We start from the raw sequence: 22,761 nt of genomic DNA, 5'->3' as shown, positions 1-22,761 counted from the left end.
GCAATCCACGAGAGCAAAAATCAAGCCCTAAGACTACATTAAAAATAATTCACTGAAAGATTGTTTCCTCCTTTCCCTTCAGATTTGCAACAGGGAAGGCAGCCATTGCTCTGCTATGTATAACCCATAAGTGTTCAGGTACATGCATCGTGGGCCAGTATAGACTTGCAGCACCACCAGCAAAAGAACTATTACATTTTAATCTGCTGAATTTCTTTTAATGATGATTGATTTCTGTGAAGCCTGAGAGTGCAAGTCCCTCATCATCTCTTCCCTTCAGGTAGGCAGTTTATAAACCAGACTCTACACACTCATCTCAGCCCCTTTAAAGTGGGAACAGCAAATTCCACTTGAGATTTTGAAGGTAATTTAAATGCCGAATGGGCTAATTTAGGACCCAAAGTCAATGGACTTCACAGCATTAGGCCTTTAGTTATTAAGGTGAGGCATATTACTGTATAGAGCTACCGACTGCTGATTTTTGCCCGAATTTGCTAATGAATGCAGTTGCAGCAGCAATAAGGTCAGAAGCTATTCTGCCTAAGTGCTGCTTTGTCCAATGCATGGACTAGTTCAAGTTAAAGGTCCTCAATTTAACTTACAATAAACCTTAAAAGGACTGAGTCCCATGTACCTGGAGTTGAGTGGTGAGAGATGTACTGTGTGATTCAAATAAGACCTTAAAAAAAAAAAAAAGGGTGTGTTAGCATTGATTAGACAGAGCTGACTGAAACTTTCTGTAAGAGTTTTTCCAACACTGCTTGTCCAAATGTTTCTCTCCTCCAGTGTTGTGCAATGTCGTGGCTGCTGTGGTCCACCCCAAAGGTATATATCATTTCTAAAATATGTTGTGGTCCTTTGGGATGAAGGGTGCTATACAAATGTGAGACATTTAACTTACCAGGGCTTTGATCCACGTTGACCTCTAAATTCAGACAGAATAAGGTTTTAATCCAAAGGAATGACAGAGGTAGAATAGGTGCCTCCTTGCCTTTGTTGCCCAAGGTTTGTGGAATTCTTAACCTCTGCCATTAGGAAGTAGCATGGAAGACAAACAAAGATTTTGTTTTAAATTAAAAGCCACTTTCATCCCTGCATAATGATTTAGTTTATTTTTGTGACTTTCTGCCAGACTCAGTTTAATTTTTACCTGAGAGGCACTATATCAAATCAAACAGAATTAGGCTTCAAATACTTCCTTGCTACCTTCCTTTACATTATTTCCCCTTAGTTTCCAACCACCACTACCCCCAATCTTTGAAATCAGATGAAGTCCTGGCATGCTTTATACCCCAATTTCCCGACAAGCAACTCTGCTCTCTGACCTCAGCAGACACGAGCATTGGCAAAATAATGCGTACAAGTGAAGTGCAATAGCATTTCCAAGCACTGAACTGTTCCATCTCTATAAAGAGGGAAACCAAAATCAGCCTGTTGTTAAAGCTATCACTGTGAGACTGACAGAGCAAGATCTAAACATTTGACCTTCAAGCTGGAAATGGATTGGTGGCTATACTAAGTCTGTGTGACTGATCTGTATTGTTTGGGGGGCAAATTAATTCCAGGTAATCAGTAAGGCAACTCTGGTGCCCACAGTGCTCAAATGTTAGTCTGGTAGCACTAATGTCTGGATTTCTAGATTGGGGTTTTTCGTTAATACAAGGTGCAAACAAAAGAATTTGAGTGTTACACTACCTGATTTTCTGAAAACGCTCCCTAAGATCTGCAGTCTGGCCCTTATTTACATTGTAAACTACTTAGGGCAGGAACCTTCTCTTTCTGTCTCCAAAGCACCCAGGCACTATGCAAACGAATAAAACTTTCCATCTGTATGGAAAGGAGAGGTGAAATGCTACTTTTTTCTCCACAACCAAAAGAATGGAGTTCTCCCTCTGCCTTCAGTGCGGTCGGTATCCCCACCCACCAATGCAGCTTCTATCTCACTGAGGGACGGGGCAGGGAATTTCAATTTGTAAGAGAAGGGTTTTGGGGAAATGTATTCCTTTTATTTCCCTCCCACACACACATCCCAAAACAGCTTTGCAACATTCTCTTTTTACACATGGAGTTGGGACTACATGTGGCAGAGTGGGAAGAGGAAGGGGTGCTACATCTGGGTGTGGGTACATCTATGCTGCAGCTACACATGCCCGAGATCTCATTCTTGGACCACTCCAGCTGTGTATTCATGTTTATTTAATAGTAAATTAATAAAACAGTTCATTTCTAGAAATGCACCAGGCAGATGCTAACACCTACATGGAACAAGAGCTAATGTACCATTGAAGGTAAAAATAATATAACTTCCTGGCTCAGGGTTCAGAACAAGAGTGCAGCTGCATCTAGTGTTATGGAAACAGGGTCACAGAGTAGTGGTGACCTTTTAACTAGAATGCCTGCAATAGTCTTATTTAAGAAACACTGTCAACATAAAAATTATACAGCCCTCTGTATTATGTTACCAATAATTCCTTAGATAATCAGAACTAAAATTTTTAAATCTAAATTTATTCCCCCCCCCCATTTATGCTGGCTGTAACAGGATCAGCTGCCTCCTAAGTACCCCCTCATGCACAAGAGTGCCCCTATTTTTTCCCTTCACCAGGATTCCTTCCCCAGGGAAACACCACAGTCTTTTTCAGTCACAGCTCTTTAAATATAAAGCTGCCCTAAGAAAACAGACTTCCACTCAGGCTTAAACTGGGCATAGCCCCTCCTTCCTCAGGAACAGCGCTGCAGGAAGCCCTCCTTCCCTGTACCTTCACACTGCTGTTCCCTCACAGCAGGAGGTGCCCTAGCTTCCTACTGCCTTCTTATCCTGGGATAACCTGATTCAACCCAAGTGTGGCTCATCCTGCAAGTAAGCCTGTTTCAGATGAGAATTCTCAATGAAGCAATGTTTGGGTTGCAATCACTGCAGGGGAAAGGCTCTTTGTTTAAAAACTATTGTTTCCACTGGAACTAAAAAGAAAATAATAAAAATCTGTTTGAGGTTTTGCTAACAGTTATATTTGCAAAATGTGCATTTGGGGCCAAATTTGAGTCCAACGTTGTCTCTTTAGTCTTTTGTATTTTTGGAAAGAGCTCCAGGCAGAAGGTTTCTTCCCCCCCTCCATTTTGGAAGCCAGAATTTCTTCTGCAAAAGCCTGAGATTAAGATCACAAACTTGTTTAAGCTGATACCATATTTGGAAGAGATTTGGGTCAAGAAAAATAATCAAAAGGGAAGTGCATTCCTCTTCAATCATGTGACTGAAACAGACTGCACACATGCACATTTTAGCATCAGCTAAAGCAAAGGGACAGGACATTGCTCTAAGAAACAGCACCATCGAGCTTTGGTGCAAGTGGGGGATAGGGAGGTGAACTAGCATCATATCCTATTTCACATTCTAAAAACCTCAGTTTTACTGGCTTATTTAAAGGTGAGCCATGGTGGTTTGGGAAAACCTTTAAGCACAGAGGAGCACCGCACCAAGCCGTGGATAATTTATTATCTGCACAACCAACCAGATATGTAGGTGCCCATTTAGGTCCCCATCATGCATGTACAGATGTGCTTAACTTTAAGCACAAGTAGTCCTAGCCAAGTCATTGGGACTACTCGTGCGCTTAAAGCTACGTACGTATGTTTGCAGGGTTGTAGCCTTGAATTGCATCTTTTCATATCTCAGCAAGCTCCTGGATCCAGCCATTACCACTTAATTTCATCTTCTTAGGCTATGACAATTGCAAACTTTTAGCTAAATAAACCATTTTAGCTTTAGAAACAAAAACTATATTTTCAAGTAATTGGGTGATTCATGTGAGAAATGGTTCCTAAAGCTACTGATACATTGTCTGCAACCCTCACCACCTTTAGTCAATTACCAGCTATATACATATTTAAATGATAGTACAAGCAAAGCTGTACAGTATGAATGTTCCACTGAACAGTTAATGTTCTAATTATACCCCATGCTGGGCCAAGTTGCACATCCATTACATTTTTGGATACACATTTTACAGCATGAAGAGTAATGTATTAAATTACCTATTTCACCAAAACACAGGAAGGGGAGCAAGGCCACTGGAACCTTAGAAAGTGGGGGGCATGCCCCCCCCTTCTACAAACAGGCATAGTTCAAAGGTGGGCAAACTGGTCTGACCTATATGTCCTTCTGATCATTTGATCTGCGTATGAAACAAACAGACGAGGTGAGGAATGGAAAGGTTTACGTCTATCCAGATAAAAAGCTAGACATTTCCTGACATCCAGCATGTAAAGATACTGCTCCTCTGGGGTTGAATGTGCCTTAGAGAAGAACACTAATAAATACATAACCTGGGTCAAGTGAAACTAGGAAGCCACTTTAGATTAAAACCTAGGGTGCAGTTGCAGGGTCACATTGTCTTTAGGAAATTGCATGGAAGGAGGCTCCACCTGCAACTCACACACTGTTAGCAGATGTTATCACCACAGGGAAGGCAGTTTTCTGACACAGAGGAAGGAAAGAAGTCACCAGAGGCTTGAAAAGAGGTTCCATAAGAGCCACTTAAATGGTATTAAGGTCCCACATAGGAACCAGCTCTTTAACTAGTGCATGAAAACAAATGACTCTTCTCAAGAACCTCACTGCCACAGAGTTTGACACCACCACTCATGAACAGGTGGATGAAGTGCCGAAATTGCCTTCATATGGACACTCAGTGAACTAAGTGCAAGACCAGAAGACTGAAGGTGTAACATGTACTCCAAGATGTCCTGGATAAAAGCCAGCATTGGTTGAACTCCCCCTAATGACAATACTGAGAATCTTCTCCACTTGGCCAATTAGGCTGCCCTGGTGGAGGAATTCCTACTGTTAAGCAAGACCTGCTGGACTGTCTCCAAACATTGTTCCTCCTCTTCATCTAACCATGCAGCATCAATGCTGTGAGATATAGAGAGCTGAGCACTGGACACAGAACCTGACCATGATGCTGAATCAGGAGGTCAGGATGAAGAGGAAGAGATACAGGAGGCTGAACCAACAATGGGAAGAGGTTGGAGAACCAACATTGTCCCAGCCACACAGGAGCAATACAAATGAGCCTGGCATGGTCATTTCAGCTTGAAAATGACCTGCAGGATGGTTGGAATTGGAGGAAAGGGATAGAAGAGTGCTGATTCCCAGCTCAGGTGAAAAGCATCCATCAAGGAGTCCAGACTGAGACCCTCTTTGGAGCAGAACAGCTGGCATTTCTTCTCATCTCTTGTGGCAAACAGGTTGATCATCAGAATGCTCCAAGCTACAAAGATGGACTGCAGGATGCTGAGCTTCAGAGATCACTTGTGAGTTTGCTGCATCATGAGTGCACTTAGATCTTTGGGGAAGTTACATCGCACCATTCTGAGCATCAGTGTCACCATTTTCACATCTATTGCACTGCGGTGCTCACGAAGGTACAAACCCTGTACACAACTTGAAAGCAAAGCAGAGGGGTAGCTCTTGTGCTCATACCTCCTCAGGAACAGATGCAGATCATGTAATTAGCTGCCTCTAATGCAGTCAGTGGAGCCAATGCTATTCTTGTATCCAGACAACCATTTTGATGTATTCTGAAAAATCCACTAATGTGAATTCTTACATGCACAAGCCCAGTCAGTGTTTCTGACAAAGTAAAAGGATTGGAACCATCCTTTTGCTTGTGTTTGCTCAGCACCTAGTACAATGGAGTCCTGGTCTCAGACTGGGGCTCCTACGCACTACTACAATACAAATAGTAGGCACAGCTGTGAGCAAGGAGTGCATACACTTAACTGCCCTAAATAGCCTCATGTGGTATTGTGACTCCAACATCCAACTGATGCACGATTCCTCCCTACTCAGGATTAGAGAGCAAGAATTAGGTTCCAGACAAAACCAGCAGCAAATTGTGACTCCCACTATGCAAGTCCCATTGTGCTGGCCAGCCAGTGGAGCCAAGGCTCTGCCAATTTGCCACTCAGCTGCTGGGAAGGAGGTGCAGGTAGTAAGTAGACGTACAGCACCTGCATACTCCTGTGGGCCCAGTGATGCAAGGTACATGTAACCAACATACAAGTGTAAGGGATATGCCTGTTCTCCCTTCACTCCATTGCACAAGCACTTAGACCTGGTCTACACTAAAGTTAGATCAATGTAAGGTGCCTTACATGACCTAACTCTGTAAGCATCTGCACTAAATGTAGCTCCCACCAATATGTCACCCACTACACAGAATAACTCCACCTCTGCAAGAGGCATAGCACTTAGGTAGATGTAGTTAGGACAATGCAGTGTCCGTGTAGACATTACTTACATCGCCTGTCAGCCCTGGGGCTCGAACTATCTGCGTCCCATACAGTTAGTCAGTGGAAGCATTCCTGGTGAGGACGCACATTGCCAACAGGAGCATAGTGTGGACGTGAAACACCACTTTAATTATTGTGGTGGCTGTACATTAACTTAGTTTGACTTAATTTTGTAGTGTAGACATGCCCTTAAAATCACAATCTAGTCCTCAGAATCAGTGGTTAGTCATTATCAGGAGGGATACTTCTGCACTGCACACACTATGGAATAGCAAGTAAGTATATATATCTACCACCAGTCAGGATAAGAGATGTCACAAGAAGAGGAACCCATGGCTATTAGCTGCTGACAAAATATGATTACAGCGAAACATTTAAAAAAACGTTATTATCTAGCATCACTTTTTTATATTTCCGCCCAAAATACAATGGCTGAAGAATGTTTTGGTTACTCTAACACCAAAACTGTATGGAAAATATAGGGAGTTGGGAACACTCTCTCTTCAAAAAGGGTATATTGCTCTATTACTTAAACACACTTTCCGATCTATCTATTATATTGTTCCTAAAAAAAAAAAAGATATGGTTCCAGTTCTCTTTCAGCATATGAAAGGGGGTGCATCCCTCAAGAAAGCAGCAGACATGTTATGGTTATCAGAGGGCAGGCTCCACTTCCATAACCACAAAAACAATTAGGAAGAAAGATTTAACGCAAAAATTTTACCTCGTCGTTTTCCTCCATATTCTCTTATTCTTCGCCTTGTTGCCACTATAACTTTTCCCCCTTCATTTCAATCTTTTTTTCCTCATTTATTTCTGTTAAGAGTTTGTCTCATTTTCTTCCTCTTGCATATTGCTGACCCTCCCAATCCCAAGTACCCAAGCACCTTCAATGATGTTTCTGTTGCAGCAGTTTTACTGTCTGGTGTCTGTCCTCCTGATTTTCATTACATTCCTAACAAAGATTCTAATGTAATGGTAGTGAACATGTTTCTCTACACTTAAAGGAGCAGCTACAATTAGTGAACACAGAGCTGCGGTAGAAACAAGTTCAGAGGCACAGCAAATAGGGCAGAAAACACATCATCAGAAAGAGCATTTCAGAAAAAACACATTGAAATTATTTTTATTTTTAGAAGAATTAAAAAAAATATGAATATTGACATTGCATTTAAAAAACCTTGGAAGATCGTACTTTTTCCAACGTCGCTGAAAATCCAACAATGTTGAGCTGGAAATCACAGAAGTATGTCTATCAGAGCTTTGCTCAGTAGCATATTAAAAATTTCAAACCAAAGACATAAAAAAAAAAAAGAAGTCAGAATGCCTGAACCTGAAAGTGCTCTACACCAAACATATCAAAACCCACCACAACTCTGGGGGACAATCGCAATTTACAGCACTGTCAAAAAGTTAAGACAAGTCAGCACAAACTGTGTGAACCATCTTACATAATAAATAATCCTAACTAAATGAAGTCTGAAACATTTAAAGGGAATCTGATTTTGAAAATATCTGAGGTTTTGTTTGAACTTTAAGAAGATTTGCTTATATATGCTACTTCTGGCTCCATTCAGGTTTTTTTTTTTTTTTTTTTATTTTAAACTTTCTTAGGTATCATATTAAGGTTGTTCCTGGCAGAGTAAATGTATAGTGTTTAGTGGATATGGCTGGTGGTCTCTTCTTTTAAATCTACAAATTTATTTGTACCTCAAAACTGGAGTGGACTTCGAAATATTTGATTTTTGGAAAAAATGAATTTATAACCATGATGCAAGGATTTGATTTGTTCTTCACTAGGGTTAAAGCAGTACATACACACATTTGATGTTTAAAATTATATTTTTTCGTCCACAATGTCAGGTCAGGAAAGCTTTTGACAAAAAGCCTTGTAAGTTTTCATTTTCTTGAAAGCTTTTTCAGCTGCTAGAATGACTCAACAATCCGTAACTCTGGTCACAGATAAGAGGCTAAAAAAATTAAAATCTTGACAGTAACAATGTGAAATGTTAATGGCTTCTGAGGATGAGGGAAAAGTGGGTCAAAAAAAGTGGACTCCCAGGAAGTGATCACATTCCACCACTGCAATAAGGGTCAATGCTTGTGGAGCCGACCTACAAAGTTAATTTTTTGTCTAAAGCCATTCTCTAATAGTATAAGGACAGTAGTCCTGAAAGAATCACATTACATGTCTATATATAACACTATAAAAATGTGTCAAACTTTATACTTGATTACAAAAGTGGTTTCTCTCTTTCGTTGAGCTTTATCTTATTTTATTTACTAAAAGTTGAAGAATGGGAACAAAATCAAATCCTAAAATGCTAACGTTTAGAGAAAATCTGAAAGCCACTTTTGTACTACAAAATGTCTCATTTTACAAAAAACCCAAAGATTTAACTATTCTATTCCCCAAATGATAAAGGCAAAGTAGGAAGCAAAGAAGGATGGGGGGCAGGGGGGAGAACATCTGTAAAAACTAAACCCTAATTGTTCTAAGACAAAATTCTAAACTCTGATCAGTACAGGGCTCCCACTGAGATCAGTGAGGGTTTTGCAGAGGGAATGCATATGGAATAGGTCACAGAGATGCTGAAGATTAGGGAGGAAAATTCTGCTCTTCTATTGGCCGTTTTACTACTCCACAATGAACTGTAAAGGTGTGAACTACCCAATAAATGTGAAGCTGTAAGTACTGCAGACCGTAACAAATTCCAATGCCAAGGCAAAATCGTTTAATTTACATTATATCAGAATGTCAGGAAAATTAAAATCTGTTTTATTCAGTAGTTTTACAGTGAAAAACTATATAAACTATACTTTTCAATTAAATTATGCCCTGACAAAGCTGGTCTGCTTTAAGACTGCTAACCTTAGTGAAGAGAATGAGATGTCTCAGCAAATATCAATTTTGTGTTAAAAATGTCAGCAAGGAAAAAATAAAAATATCTTAATTTACAATAAGCAGTGTGAACACCAAAGACAACAGAAGCCACGAAGTGTCAGACACCAGCCACTGGCAGATGGGTTACTCCAAATATTTACAGAACTTTGTATCTTCCTTTGTTGGTTGGCTGGTATGAATTTTGCTGCAATTAAATAGGAAAAACAAGTCAATCACAGCAGTAGTTGAAAACAAACAAGTGAACAGTGAATCATTCAATATTAGAATTGCTCAGCAATAGTAACTTTGACAGTTGGAAGGAATTTTTACGTAGAGCTCCGCAATTTTAAAAACAAAGCAAGACTAGATCAGTGAAGACACAACAAGAACAATGGAACCCACGAGCTGTTGGGCTGAGAACTGTCTGCTACCAGCAGTTCTGCCCAAGTCAAATGCAATATTACTGGAGGTTGTTCCACAAAAAGCCAAGGCTTGTGCTTCTGAAGAACTCTGAATTCAATCTCCCAGGGCAATCCCTGCCTTGAAAACAAGGAGCAAGATAACTCTGAATACAGAAGACAACTGCTCTAGGGAATACTGCGTGGAGCAACAGATAGAAAGAAAAACAAACCCCAACACAGTACAAACAGGACTAAAAACAAGAAAAAGTTAAAACCCAATCTGTTACATGCCCAGCTCTGCCTGATGGAGCTAAAGCCAGGAAATGAACTGTTTGGTTAGGTAAGAACTACCCCTTATAGAGATATCACAAAATTCTGTTGATGTCTTTTGTCTGCATAGAATACCTACGAGCCTGGGTTGACCCACAGAACAGAGAAATGTATTTTCTTTGCTGTTCACCAGTACAGCATATTTTAGATCTGCAGCTTCCAGTCCCAGATATTAAAAAAGATTTATGCTCTGTCGCTGGCATAAACTTTCTGAAACATGTTCTTGTAAAGCTTTAAAAAGCCAAGCACATTCTTCTGAGATACAGTATATTTCACTTACCAGTCTGATAAGTTCTTCTTTTATAAGCCTGGTGATTTCTGCCTTTGCTTTCTGCACAGCCAGTTCATTGGCACCTGGAGACAGAACAAGAAGAAACAAAATATTAGAATCTTTTCCCCCACACAAAGCCTAAAAAGTAAAACTGAAAGTTACTTCTAGTAGCACCATGTAGGTTGCCAAACACATCTTAATAGTTTGCTGTTGAACTGTCTACCAGTGTTTATTACCGGGGCTGATATGTTTTTTTTAAACAAAGGACATACTTAAAATTTCAAGTCACATTTTACACTACCCACAAACACCTAAAACAACAGGTAACTTTGCAGACAAACTCACATCAGCAACAGAGCATGCCAGAGTAACCATAAGATTAATTGGGCCATAGGTTGTAGACAATAGATTTGAGCAGATATGATCCCTGCTCGGTGCTGCTGGATAACAGCACCATTTTGTCTCTTCTCCATGTCAGCTCAAATGAGGTCTCCCCATTTCCTCTCATTTTTTAGCACCGAGTGAATTCCTGTTCTTTTTTTTGAATATTTTCATATACAGCCACCATGTAAGGACTTTCACTCTGAGTAGGATGTGAAGACCTCTTGGGACTTACATCACTACAGCTCCATGATCTAACTGGCAAAAACTATCAAGACAAATGAGTGGCTTCCCTGGGTGCCCACAGTTCCATAACCAAAGATGGTCTGGAGTGAAGACCCAATGGTTACTATCATAAGGATTCTCATGTCTAGTTTTACTCTGCACTGGGGACATTTTTTAAAATTTAAATACATCTGTCATACTTACTCTCTATAGCCAAGTAAATTTTTCGTTCTCCTTCCTTGGGCTCCTTGCCCGGAGGGAAATACGTTCCTCTGATTGTAATGGCAGCTTCAGAATATTCACTGATTCTCTGAAGTGCTTCCTTGGAGGTAACCTTCCACCTAGCAGTCTGCGCAAGAAAAACATGGAGGAAGAGGAACAGTGAGAAAGACATTTTATAAAAGAGAGGAATCAGAGAGTTAAGCTGACATTCTAAACAGAAAATGTAGCAACAAAATTATATGGTGAGAACCATTTAAACAGAAATGTGTTCCAGGGTAAATGGATACTCATTTTTAAAAGAACTGATTAAAACCCATGTCCAAACGAATACAAAATACATTAGCACTGCTGCCATTTATGTCAGGAGAATAAGAAGAAAAAAGGGGGAGGAAAGAGAATGATGGATGTACAGGACCACTGGCGAGAGCTAACCAGTGTCCCTGTTTCACTCTGTGGGAAGTTTACAAGCCAGAAGACTGAAGTGTGAGAAAGAGTACTTCATTCATTTAGACACTGAGATTTCAACAGAAATAATCTTAGACACACTGTTACAAATTCTTTTCAAGAATGAGACAAATGTATCTTGTGTATCACCTACTATGATCTAGTGTACAAAAGGTAGAGGCATATGCAGAACAAAGTCAGGGCTAGGATATAGCCCATACAGTGGTTATGTGCATGCAATTTAGTATAATTGCATGAGTTCTCTCAATGGGACTCAAACATTTCCACTGTACTTGCATTAGGAAGAGCTGGCAGGAAAGAGCAAACTTGCCTCTCTCTCACTCATTCTACTAGTCAGGTGACTTTCTTATTTGTATTAGAATAGCACCAAGAGACCCCAATGACTGGTCAGGGCCCCGCTGTCCGAGACAACATGCAGACAGAGCAAAAGACAGTCCCTGTTCGAAGAGGCTTACAGTGGAGATTTTTTAGAAGCATAAATGGCAGTTAGGTGCCTAACTACTTTTTATGCCCCCTGAAAATCTCCCCTAACAATCTTAGTTTAAGAAAAGATGTAATAATCAAGACATATGGGCCTGGACCAGAATTATGGTAGTGTGGCCAGAGGAAAAAAGGCCAGATCTTTTCAACATTATAGAGGAAGATGCAATAAGATTTAGATGCTGACTAGATCAAAGGCAGAGCTTCACATTTTCATGTGGTAAGGAACATTCTTAGAATGTGTCTGAAAGATTATACATCTCTTGCACAAGGAAAGAAAGTCAACAGATACATGCTGCAGATTACACAGCTGAGCTAATGTCACGGAGTTTTATGGATACAGCTGATAAAGATCTGAGATACAGATAAAACCTCTCTGTTGGAATAAACACATTATAAACTTGTACAAAGAGTCTGAGGTAAAGCACTGTGTTAAGTGATTGGCATTAAAATATGATTAAAGAAAAAAACTGATGCTTGCCTGTGGGAAGTCATTGATCTCTAATTCCTCCTCATATCTCTTAAACGATTCACTTTGTCCTCCCTCCTGTTTTTCTTCCTCTTGTTTTTCTATGGGCACATAATTAAGCTTGGCATTTATCTTTTCAGCCAATTGCTCTGCAATAGTTTTGGCAGATACAGTAGGAGCCTGAATTGTGCCTCCTCTCAAGATAGCATTTGTAGCCTGCTGCATCACATCCTGTAATAAAACAAATCTACATTCATTACAAGGTACCCAGAGATAGCAACATAAAAACCTGGCCTTTTCAGCACCAGAGTTTCATTACATTTCTACACCTAGTAAATGTTCATGTAGGCAGCTTCAACACTTCCCTCCCCACAAAAAGCCTTGCTGCATTTTCAACTCTAAATGCTATGGACATTCCAGACTGCCGTCAGCAAAAGAAAATGTAATTTTAACTCATCCCACACACTTCTAATCCAATTACCAAGCTAGGAAAATGAGCATCCACTCCTTCCTGCGATGGAAGTCAACTCAGCAGTGCACAAGGACTGCTCTGACAATATACTTTGAGACCCACTGAACTAAAGAACAACCTTTTCAGACTGCTGTACCCCTGTCAGGAGTCTGATTTGTTTTGCGTACCCCCAAGTTTCACCTCACTTAAAAAGTGCTTGCTTACAAAATCAGACATAAAAATACACAAGTGTCATAGCACACTATTACTGAAAAACTGCTTGCTTTCTCATTTTTACCACATAATTATAAAATAAATCAACTGGAATATAAATATTGTACTTACATTTCAGTGTATAGTATATAGAGCAGTATAAACAAGTCATTGTCTGTATGAAATTTTAGTCTGTACTGACTTTGCTAGTGTTTTTATGCAGCCTGTTGTAAAACTAGATAAACATCTAGATGAGCTGATGTACCCTCTGGAAGACCTCTGTGTACCCCCAGGAGTATGTATACCCCTGGTCGAGAACCGCTGCTTTAGTTCATCCAAGACATTATACATTGTGAACTGAAATCCCTCAACACTAAACAAGAAACTATCTTTTACATAACTTTCACAGCAATATATTCTAAAAAGCTTAAACTTTCAGAGGAACATTATTAATGCTTTACAGCAGCAGTGAGTTGACGGCTGTTAACTAGGAGTTAGATTTGGATCAAAATCTCCTCCTCCCCTCCCAGCCCTCTGCTAAGAATCAGAGATTCATGGTGACTATGTTGATTTCAAATGTGGAAACTTCAAAAACTAACAAACCACCTTCTGCAAAATGCTACTAAAGTTCATAAACATTTTAAATCAGAGTTCTACAACCAAGAGAAAACGTATTGTATATTGCATACTTCAGCAGACAGAGATATTTTGTAATTCTAACAATGTTAACAAATCCCTTAGTCACTACTGGTAAAATTAGTTATAAATTAACCCCTTTGTGTCAAAGCAGATCAGGGTTCCAGTTTTTGTGCTAATGCATTTTGTCACATCAAAAAGATTACAGAATGGATAGTCAAAGACTCATATAATTTACCATTAAGCACCAAATAAAGAAGCTACATAGAACAATACGTTAACATGGCTGTAAAACAAACATACATTCTATTAAACATTTAGTAAAAAATAGTAGCTTGGTAGAGAGTGTGACCTTAAAGTGAAAAGGGACCAATACTTGTGCCTCTGCTCCAAGATTCTTCTGAGCATTAATTCTTAAAGCTAGCCTTTTGGCAATTTCCAGTTTTTCTGCATTACCAGCTGTTGGTGTAGGAACATTAGATGTTCCCGGTGCTGCCATGTCTTTCACTCTCTTTTTTGAATTGAACATGCTCTCAATTTGTTCATCAATCTAAAGAACAGAACAATGACATCAGTACATTTAGCATTATGCAATTCTTGTCTACATATGGTAAGAAAACATCAGTGTGCATTTGCTTTATTTTTCAAAAAATAAATTTTGACTCTTGCAACAATAAACGTTGGCAAAGCCTTCTCAGAACTACAGTGCAACAGTGAGGAAGGATTTGGTCAAAAAACAGACTGGGCATCAGGAGATTGGAGATCTATTTCTGGATGTGCCATAGATTTACCTTCTACCTTTAACAAGGGATTTATACCAAGTCCTTCCATTTCACACTAAGGTTAAGGACTTTGAGATTCTCACATGGGAAGTGTCATTTAAGCACAAACTGATGCACCAAATTATGTAAGCAATCTCACCCTTAAATTGGGAGAGGCAGAGGGGGACAGCATTCATACTGTGAAAGCTACAGAGCTGGTTTGTGAGGGAGGATTTCCAGCAGCAGTTCTTCTACAGCCCTTGTACCCCAGTAGTCAGAGTAATTTTTCAGTTCATGGAAAAACGTAGCAAATATTAAGGAAAAGTACCTAATATGGATTTAGAAATGGGAAAAGCTGCTATACATTTCTTTCAAGCACTATACTACAAGACTATTGTGAATGAGTGTAACCATTTTATTTTGTGCAAGATGATTAACTTTGCAAAGACGAAAAAACTGCTTGTGCCCTTTTGAATGAAATAATATCCGTATTTATCTTATTTATAAAATACCAGTAAGTGACAAACAGCAGATTTTTAACTGCTTATGAGGTCTATACCCTCATACATTAAAAGGAAACGCAGATTTGCACACAAGATGTGTGAAATAGCAGAAATCCATGCCTTCTGCAATCTGTTATTAGATGGAGCTGTATTTGTATGGGTTATTTTAGTGAAAAAAATGTAAACACTTTTTCCCCTAATGCTTACATCAAGAGCTGTATCCTCATCATCCGAATCCTGCAAGCCAAGAGCAGCTTTTTGTAGTTTCTTTCGCTCATTAGCCAAAGCGTGTTCCGTTTCATCAAACTTGAATCCTTTGCCAGAGAATCCGCTGCTCTTTTTAATAGTTTTCCCCTCCTATAAAACAGGTATGTTTATTTTAAAAAGTCACTTCAAATACTAAAAGTTTTAAAAGACACTTCCAGAAGGAGTAAAACAATTGTGAATATAGACTATTTAACTGATGATGTTAAATGAAAAAAAAAAATCAAGACAAATTAGGACATTTATCAGGCTTTTCAAACCTTGAAACAACTATTTTACAATGAAAAATTTAACAGCTATTTTATATCAATTGAGTAGATGTAAACAAATCTTTTATTTTTGAGTAATACAAGTATATAAACTAAAATATTCCCTAAGATAACAGAATTCTCTCTTTGGCAGACAAGAAACTCATTTTAAATTTTTGAATCATGTGCTCAAATACTGTGTTGGTGTGACCAATATAAATAAAATATAAATACTACAGCACCCTGGCTGTCTTTTATATGATTTCTGACAAAATAAAGTCTCAAGATAGCCACATACATATGGTTACAACATTCAAATTCACAAGAAGGGTCTTGAAAACACTTCAGACCCCAATCCTGCAAACATTTAACACCTATTTGACTTCACACATGACTAGCCCCAATGAAGTTAGTGAAATTACTTATGCATGTAGAGTTGTATGCGCCCAGAACTGGGACCCAAGAGAGCAAAGTAGCAAAAGCACAACACAACACATCAAGAAGGAAAAAGGTTACTTGCAGCCTTCTGTTGATCTTTGAAGTCACTCCAGAGCTTCTCTAGCTCAGCAGGAATTGGTTTCCCTGACAATTCCAAAGCCTTAATTATATCACCAGCATACCGTGCTTGATCTTCAGTAATGAAAGTGAATGCAAATCCCTATTGAACATTAATAAAAAATGTGAATTTAAATTAGTATTAATAATCCATTAAGACTCTTGACCTCTTATTCTACTGAAGCATTGTAGCACAGGTAGAGCTGTTAAACTGCATTTTTTAAATATACACTTCCTTTTTAAGAGGAATTTGAATGAATTGGGGCTGTTGATAAATAGCAGTTAACTCATGCAATTAAAAAAAAATTAAAAAATTAATTGTGATTAATCAGTTTTAATCACACTTAAATAGAATATCAATTGAAATTTATTAAATTTTGATTTTTTCTATTAATATATAGATAGTGTTCTGTAACTGAAATCAAAGTGTATATTATTTTTTATTATAAATATTTGCATTGTAAAAATTATAAACAAAAGAAATAGTATTGTTCAATTCACTTCACACAAGTACTGTAGTGCAACCTCTTTGTGATGAAAGTGTAACTTACAAATGTAGTTTTTTTTTGTTACACAACTGCACTCAGAAACAAAACAAATGTAAAATTTTAGAGCCTGCAAATCCACTCAGTCCTACTTCTTGTTCAGTCAATTGCTCAGACAAACAAGTTTCTTTACATTTACAGGAGATAATGCTGCCTTCTTATTTACGTCACCAGAAAGTGAGAACAGGTATTTGCACGGCATTTTTGTAGCTGACATTGCAAGGTATTTACGTGCCAGATATGCTAAACATTCACATTCCCCTTCTTGCTTCGGTCACCATTCCAGAGGAGATGCTTCCATGCTGATGACACTTGTTAAAAAATAATGTGCTAGTTAAATTTGTGACTGAACTCCTTGGGAGAGAGAGTTGTACATCCCCTGCTCTGTTTTACCCATATTCTGCCATATATTTCATGTTATAGCAGTCTCCGATGATGACCCAGCACATGTTCATTTTAAGAACACTTTCACTGCAGATTTGACAAAACGCAAAGAAGGCACTAATGTGAGATTTCTAAAGATAGCTACAGCACTCAACCCAAGGCTAAGGAATCTGAAGTACCTTCCAAAAATCTGAGAGGGACAAGGTGGGTAGCATGCTTTCAGAAGTCTTAAAAGAGCAACACTCCAATGCGGAAACTCCAGGATCCGAACCACCAAAAAAGAAGAATAAACTGTCTGCTGGTAGCATCTGACTCTCATAATGAAAATGAACATGCATCGGTCCACACTGCTTTGGATTGCTATCGAGCAGAACCTGTCATCAACATGGACGCATGTCCCCTGAAATGGGACATGTGACTCTTTAGTGCATTTGGCACGTAAATATCTTGCGAAGTCAGCTACAACAGTGCCACGAGAACACCTGTTCTCACTTTCAGGTGACGTAAACAAGAAGCGAGCAGCATTAGTCCCTGCGAATGTAAACAAACTTGTTTGTCAGAGGGCTTGTCTACATTACCCGCCAGATCAGCAGGCAGCAATCGATCCAGCAGGGGTCAATTTATCGCATCTATCGACCGCTTGAGTGCTCTCCCGTCAACTCTGGTACTCCACTAGAATGAAAGCGTAAGCGGAGATGACGGGAGAGGACCACGGTAAGTAGATTTAAGTATGTCGACTTCAGCTACGCTATTCACGTAGCTGAAATCGTGTATCTTAGATCAACCCCGCATGGTAGTATAGACAAGCTCCGAGTAACTGGCTGAACAAGAAGGACTGAGTGGACTTGCAGGCTCTATAAATTTTACATTGGTTTATTTTTGAATGCATTTTTTTGGTACATAATTCTACATTTGTAAGTTCAACTTTCATGATAAAAGAGATTGCACTTGTATTAGGTGAATTGAAAAAAACTATTTCTTTTGTTTACAGTACAAATACCTGTAATAAAAAATATAAAGTGAGCACTGTACACTTCGTATTCTATGTTGTAACTGAAATCAATATATTTGAAAACGTAGAAAACATCAAAAATATTTAAATGGTATTCTATTATTGTTCAATTGTGTTTAATTTGTTTAATCATGTGATTAAATTGACAGCCCTAGAACTAACTTAGCTTAGCATGTAAAGTGATACAATAGTTCAACCATTCACAATGAAATCTAAAGCTTTTTATTTCAGTCTGGTCATGGTTGTAAGTTTAGAACATGAAATCTTCTGAGGTCATTCATGCACATTACCAAGCATGAACAGTATCAAATGTTCAGCAACAGAGCCAAACTCCTGGGGAAATCTTATGCCAGTAAGCATTTCCTAAGTGCCACACAAATTTGGTTCAGAACAGGGGGCTCAGTTTTAAAATAGAAACCACTGTCTTATTCCTGATGTCTCTAAAAACCTCACAGCATTCTTTTATTATTTATTAATATTTGTATTACTGTGGTGTCTGACTCCAGTATCCCTTCTCAAATACCAAAGAAACATTCTCTTCTCCCAATCCCTGTTTTCGATAACTATATTAGTAGTTAATTAGTACTATAATAGTTAACTCAAACAGGGCAGGGTTCTAAACACAGTTAAGAAGAACAAATAATTACTTTTACATACTTTGTTGCCAGCTCGTCCAGTTCGGCCTGCTCTGTGCACATAGTCTTCATAATGGTTGGGACAGCTATAATTGACTACCAGCATTAGTTGCTTTACATCCAAGCCTCGTGCTGCTACAGATGTGGCCACAAGAAGTTTGCATACACCGTTCTTAAAATCATTAATTATGCTGTCTCTGTCGTATTGATCAATACCTGCAAGGAGTCACAGAAAATAGCTCATTTTAAAACACTGTTTGATTTAAAGTTTATGCACTTATTTTCTTTCAGTTTTGAATAATAAAAAAACAAGGCTACTCACCTTTGTAACTGTTGTTCTTCGAGATGTGTTGCTCATATCCATTCCACTATCCATCTTACCCGGGGGTCACCTACAGGTAGGTTGTGTGGCGCCGCTCGTGGGCACAGCCGCCCCCCTCGGAGGAAGGAACTTGCGATTACCTAGGCGAACACTCAAGGGGAGGCGACTCTGGCTGCCCCCTGGACAGTGGTTTTGCACCATGTCCGCCGCATCTGAAATCCAATCCGGCCGACCCGGCTACCCTTCAGTCCTTCTTGCCGGCTACTCCGCCAGCTAGGGGAAGGGGGGTGGGTGAATGTGACTCAAGATCATGACACACGATGTACGGAAATGAAGACAACAAGCTTAGCTAATGAGGTGAGATAAACCTTGTTTTCTTCTTCAGCTACTTGCTCATGCGAGTGAATGAGCACATAATGGAGAGGCATCCCTCAATCCATCAGAGGTAGTGCAGCATGCGCCTCCAAACTGAACACTAGCGCCGACAACAAGGAGTCATTTCACAACGATGCAAGGGGGTCCACAAGCCTTACCTAGGGACAGCGGAAGGGCGTCGGAGAGACAGACGTGAGCATTTGGTTTGCCTGAGAGTACACACAGCCACACAGACCCACAAAAGGCTGTGTGCGTTCCCCCGAGACAACCGTTGTAGCCACGCATATCAAAACAAATCTCAGTGTTGAGGCGAAACTCCTTTAAGGGAACCGACCAGTGTCCCAGGTATTGAACCAAGGGGTAATCGACAGCAATCTGACACACGCAAATCTCTTTGGACGGGCCCAACAGTCGCCAGGAAACGTTTCCCCCTATAGGCCGCTGAGCGCACCGAAGAAAGCTTGCGCGCTGGTGCAGCCTACATTTTCTAAGCCAGACTAACTACAGGCGTACCCCATCGATGATAGGGGAACATGAGCTGAGACAGTGCAAATGCACGATAGCAGACAACATCCAACTATAAGGCCTGTGCCCCAGGGCTTCACCATTCTCCATTAGAGAGAACATCCTCGGGAGAACGGGTAGACATCCGGTTACATCCGCTCCACACAACGCCACAGTCCACCAAAAAAGAGCTGACCGGCAGCACCATCCTCCGCGGAAGGGCCTGTGTGGGGTCCCTGTTCCCAACTGGAACTATAGAAAAAGCTAGCGGCTGCAGATTGCGCACATCCACACGGTGGGGAAAGGCCTGCTGGGTGCCCGACCGAAACACCAGTTCCACCGAGACAAAAACCCAAATAGCAGGCTGAACACGGTCGGACCGGCCTGGCAAAGCAAAAACGGGGAGAAAGGAGTCCTGGCTACAGAACCGTGTGACCATGGAGGCAGACACCCACAACAACATTTTGAATTGGGCCGGACGGAACAATGACACCCCAGAGAGCGGGGAACCCCCCCCATCGCGTCGCACATGAGGTCGCCAGCTACGTATCCTTCGTTTTATGGATAGACAGAGTAGAACTCAACTATTTCGGAGGCCCATCCCCCATGGCCACACGTGAGACGGGATCGGCTGGACCTATAATCCCCTGAGACTGATCTATCGCTAGAACCTACTGCGTGTGAGCCGCGTCAATCGACGATCGGATCACACGAAGGCCTGAGCCGAGGACCATGACGCCCAACAAGGGTCCACCCCTCTTATTCCTTGCTCACTAAAGACCGGACACAGCAAGAAACACCGGCTGCCACGAAGGTGAGAAGCGACAAGGCGCAAGCGGTCAAGCGCGGTAACTGGCGTAGAGGTTCTGTGTCACCGTTTCCGCTCCTCCATAGGGGAACATGTCTGGATAATGTTCCTCACTATGTACCCAGGGCTCCAGGAGGGAGACCGCTAGAGCGGTGACGAACCAGGCAAGGGAGCCACCATAGGCCACGCACCCGCCGACGACTTTGCTCAGGCTTGCCAAACACTGAAAGCAGAGGGAGTCCAAACTTCAAAAACTCACAATAGGTGCAGACAAAATACCTCTCTCCTCTGTCTTCGAATGACGAAAGATTACTTATACCACAAGTACCCCTCGATTACTCACAAACAGCAACACTCAGCCCTCGGTCACCTCCTGGATGAGGAAGGCATTGGAAACACATAGGATCGCAGTCGCAGCACCTTGAACCTGGCATCGTGGGGAAAGGTCACTTAATGCAACGGCAGACTCGAGAGCCCACCAAACTAACGAGATCTGCGCAACAACCATCAGGAATGGACCACAAGTGACGAGAAAAGGCGCACGCCCATAGTCCTAGCACCAACGTTCTGACATAACGGTGCAGCCATCCGTAACTCCCTGACGGGCGGCAAGCCATATATCCTGAGTTCGGGGTGGGGTGATAGCCACCACTACTGGTCAGCGTGCACCGCACTCCACCTGGGCTGGAAAGGATTTTGCCAGCTTAGCAACCACGACTGGGAGAGCACACCGCCCGCGATCCCCTATAGTGGGCCAACACAGTAACCACAGCCCACGAAAAAAAACACAACTACGGCCAAGGACCCCCAGGGTCACCGTGAGGACATGGCCGCGCCCTCCACACGGGGTAACGGGGAGTGCCAGCGGATGACAAAAAAACATCCAGACCAAGGTGCGCATGTTGATACTCTCACACCTACTGTGAAATTCACATGAGCAATCACTCCGCGACAGAAAGGAGGGTTGAGTTCTTTTGGTGTATTGGGATGGTTTCTGTCTGGCGGGAAGGCTTGTGCACGGTAGTTTCGGAGCAGGTCAAGAGTGTTGCTTCTGCGCTGAAGACTCATCTGAAAGCATGCCGCACACATCCCACGCCCCCCGCGCGACCTACTGCAGAATTTGAACGTCACTGGAATACAGAATCGAAAGCTCGCTTGTGGACGTCTGTAACGTATCCGTCTAAAATCTACCTTTGATCCCGTCTCCCGTTTGTTGCTCAAATTGCCGTAAGCGTCGGTCTTAAAAAATTGTGCTGGGCGCTCATGCAGCAAGCAAGACTGTCCATATATGCAAAGGAATATGCAATACCAGGGTAGAACATGCATGTCACAAGGAAAAGGTGACAGAAACGAGACACTGGGTATATTTCGTCGTCCAGCGCTTAAAGCGTAGGTCGAGGGACCGAATCGCCCGGGGGCCTGTGTAGGCCAGGTCTGTCAGAGAATTCAACAATGAGAGGCGCAGTTAAGTGTGTTGTAATTGTTTAGCAGGAGCGCGGCGCATCCAACATGGGGGAACATCATAAGGAGGGCCGAACATGAAGAGGCATCAGAAGCCTAGCCAATCTGCACCTAAAGTACCTGCAATGTTTGCTACAACGTGCCATGCAACCACTGTTCTCGAAACAAATTCCAGAATTCAAGCGTGGTTTACCCCAGGGGACATGTAAAAGAAGGGGTATGATGCCTCAGCATGGGAGTCCCACGCCCGCCTAAAAGGGTAAACACGAAGCTATTTGTCAATATGCACAAGAATTGAAAAGTGCAGCTAGCGAACCTGCCGCGGAGCTTGAGAGCAGACCGGACGGCCTAGTAAGGGGCAGATCCATAGGGTAACCAAAACAAAAGAGCAAGGAACTAAAACAAACTACAATGATAAAGGAGTACAAGCTCCAAGATATATGCATGAAGAAGAGATCACTAAGCATACTGTGTAAGTGAAGCCCTGAAAAAGGTAGCGTTATACTCAAGGGCAGTCGGACAGTCAACGTTTACCAGCTGGGCGATAATATTGGCAATAAAAAATAATATAATACTGTCAAGTGAATTCCCAGTGTACGCACTTTAGTCGGGTAGGGAGAAAGTGCACGAAATCCAATGTATAGTAGAAACCCTGGCACACC

The 22,761-nt window shown here is 41.1% G+C and overlaps 1 protein-coding gene across 2 annotated transcripts in view; it reads right to left on the bottom strand.

Moving 5' to 3' along the window:
* Window positions 1-7,404: 7,404 nt before the first annotated feature.
* Window positions 7,405-22,761, bottom strand: part of DDX46 (DEAD-box helicase 46) — a 40,400-nt gene continuing 25,043 nt past the window's right edge. For both annotated transcript variants that reach the window (XM_075068148.1, XM_075068149.1), the window contains exons 16-23: window positions 18,652-18,845; window positions 16,019-16,156; window positions 15,194-15,343; window positions 14,075-14,272; window positions 12,435-12,653; window positions 10,991-11,135; window positions 10,190-10,263; window positions 7,405-9,383 (exon numbers count right to left, since the gene is read on the bottom strand). In XM_075068148.1, coding sequence (XP_074924249.1) covers window positions 9,336-9,383; window positions 10,190-10,263; window positions 10,991-11,135; window positions 12,435-12,653; window positions 14,075-14,272; window positions 15,194-15,343; window positions 16,019-16,156; window positions 18,652-18,845 — 1,166 coding nt within the window. In that variant the 3' untranslated portion in view covers window positions 7,405-9,335. The remainder of the gene's footprint in view (window positions 9,384-10,189; window positions 10,264-10,990; window positions 11,136-12,434; window positions 12,654-14,074; window positions 14,273-15,193; window positions 15,344-16,018; window positions 16,157-18,651; window positions 18,846-22,761) is intronic.

Source organism: Chelonoidis abingdonii, chromosome 7 (genome assembly GCF_003597395.2).
Source record: "Chelonoidis abingdonii isolate Lonesome George chromosome 7, CheloAbing_2.0, whole genome shotgun sequence".
Classification (NCBI taxonomy): domain Eukaryota; kingdom Metazoa; phylum Chordata; order Testudines; family Testudinidae; genus Chelonoidis; species Chelonoidis abingdonii.
Note: the sequence above shows the minus strand (reverse complement) of the source record. Positions and strands in the feature narration are given on the sequence as shown.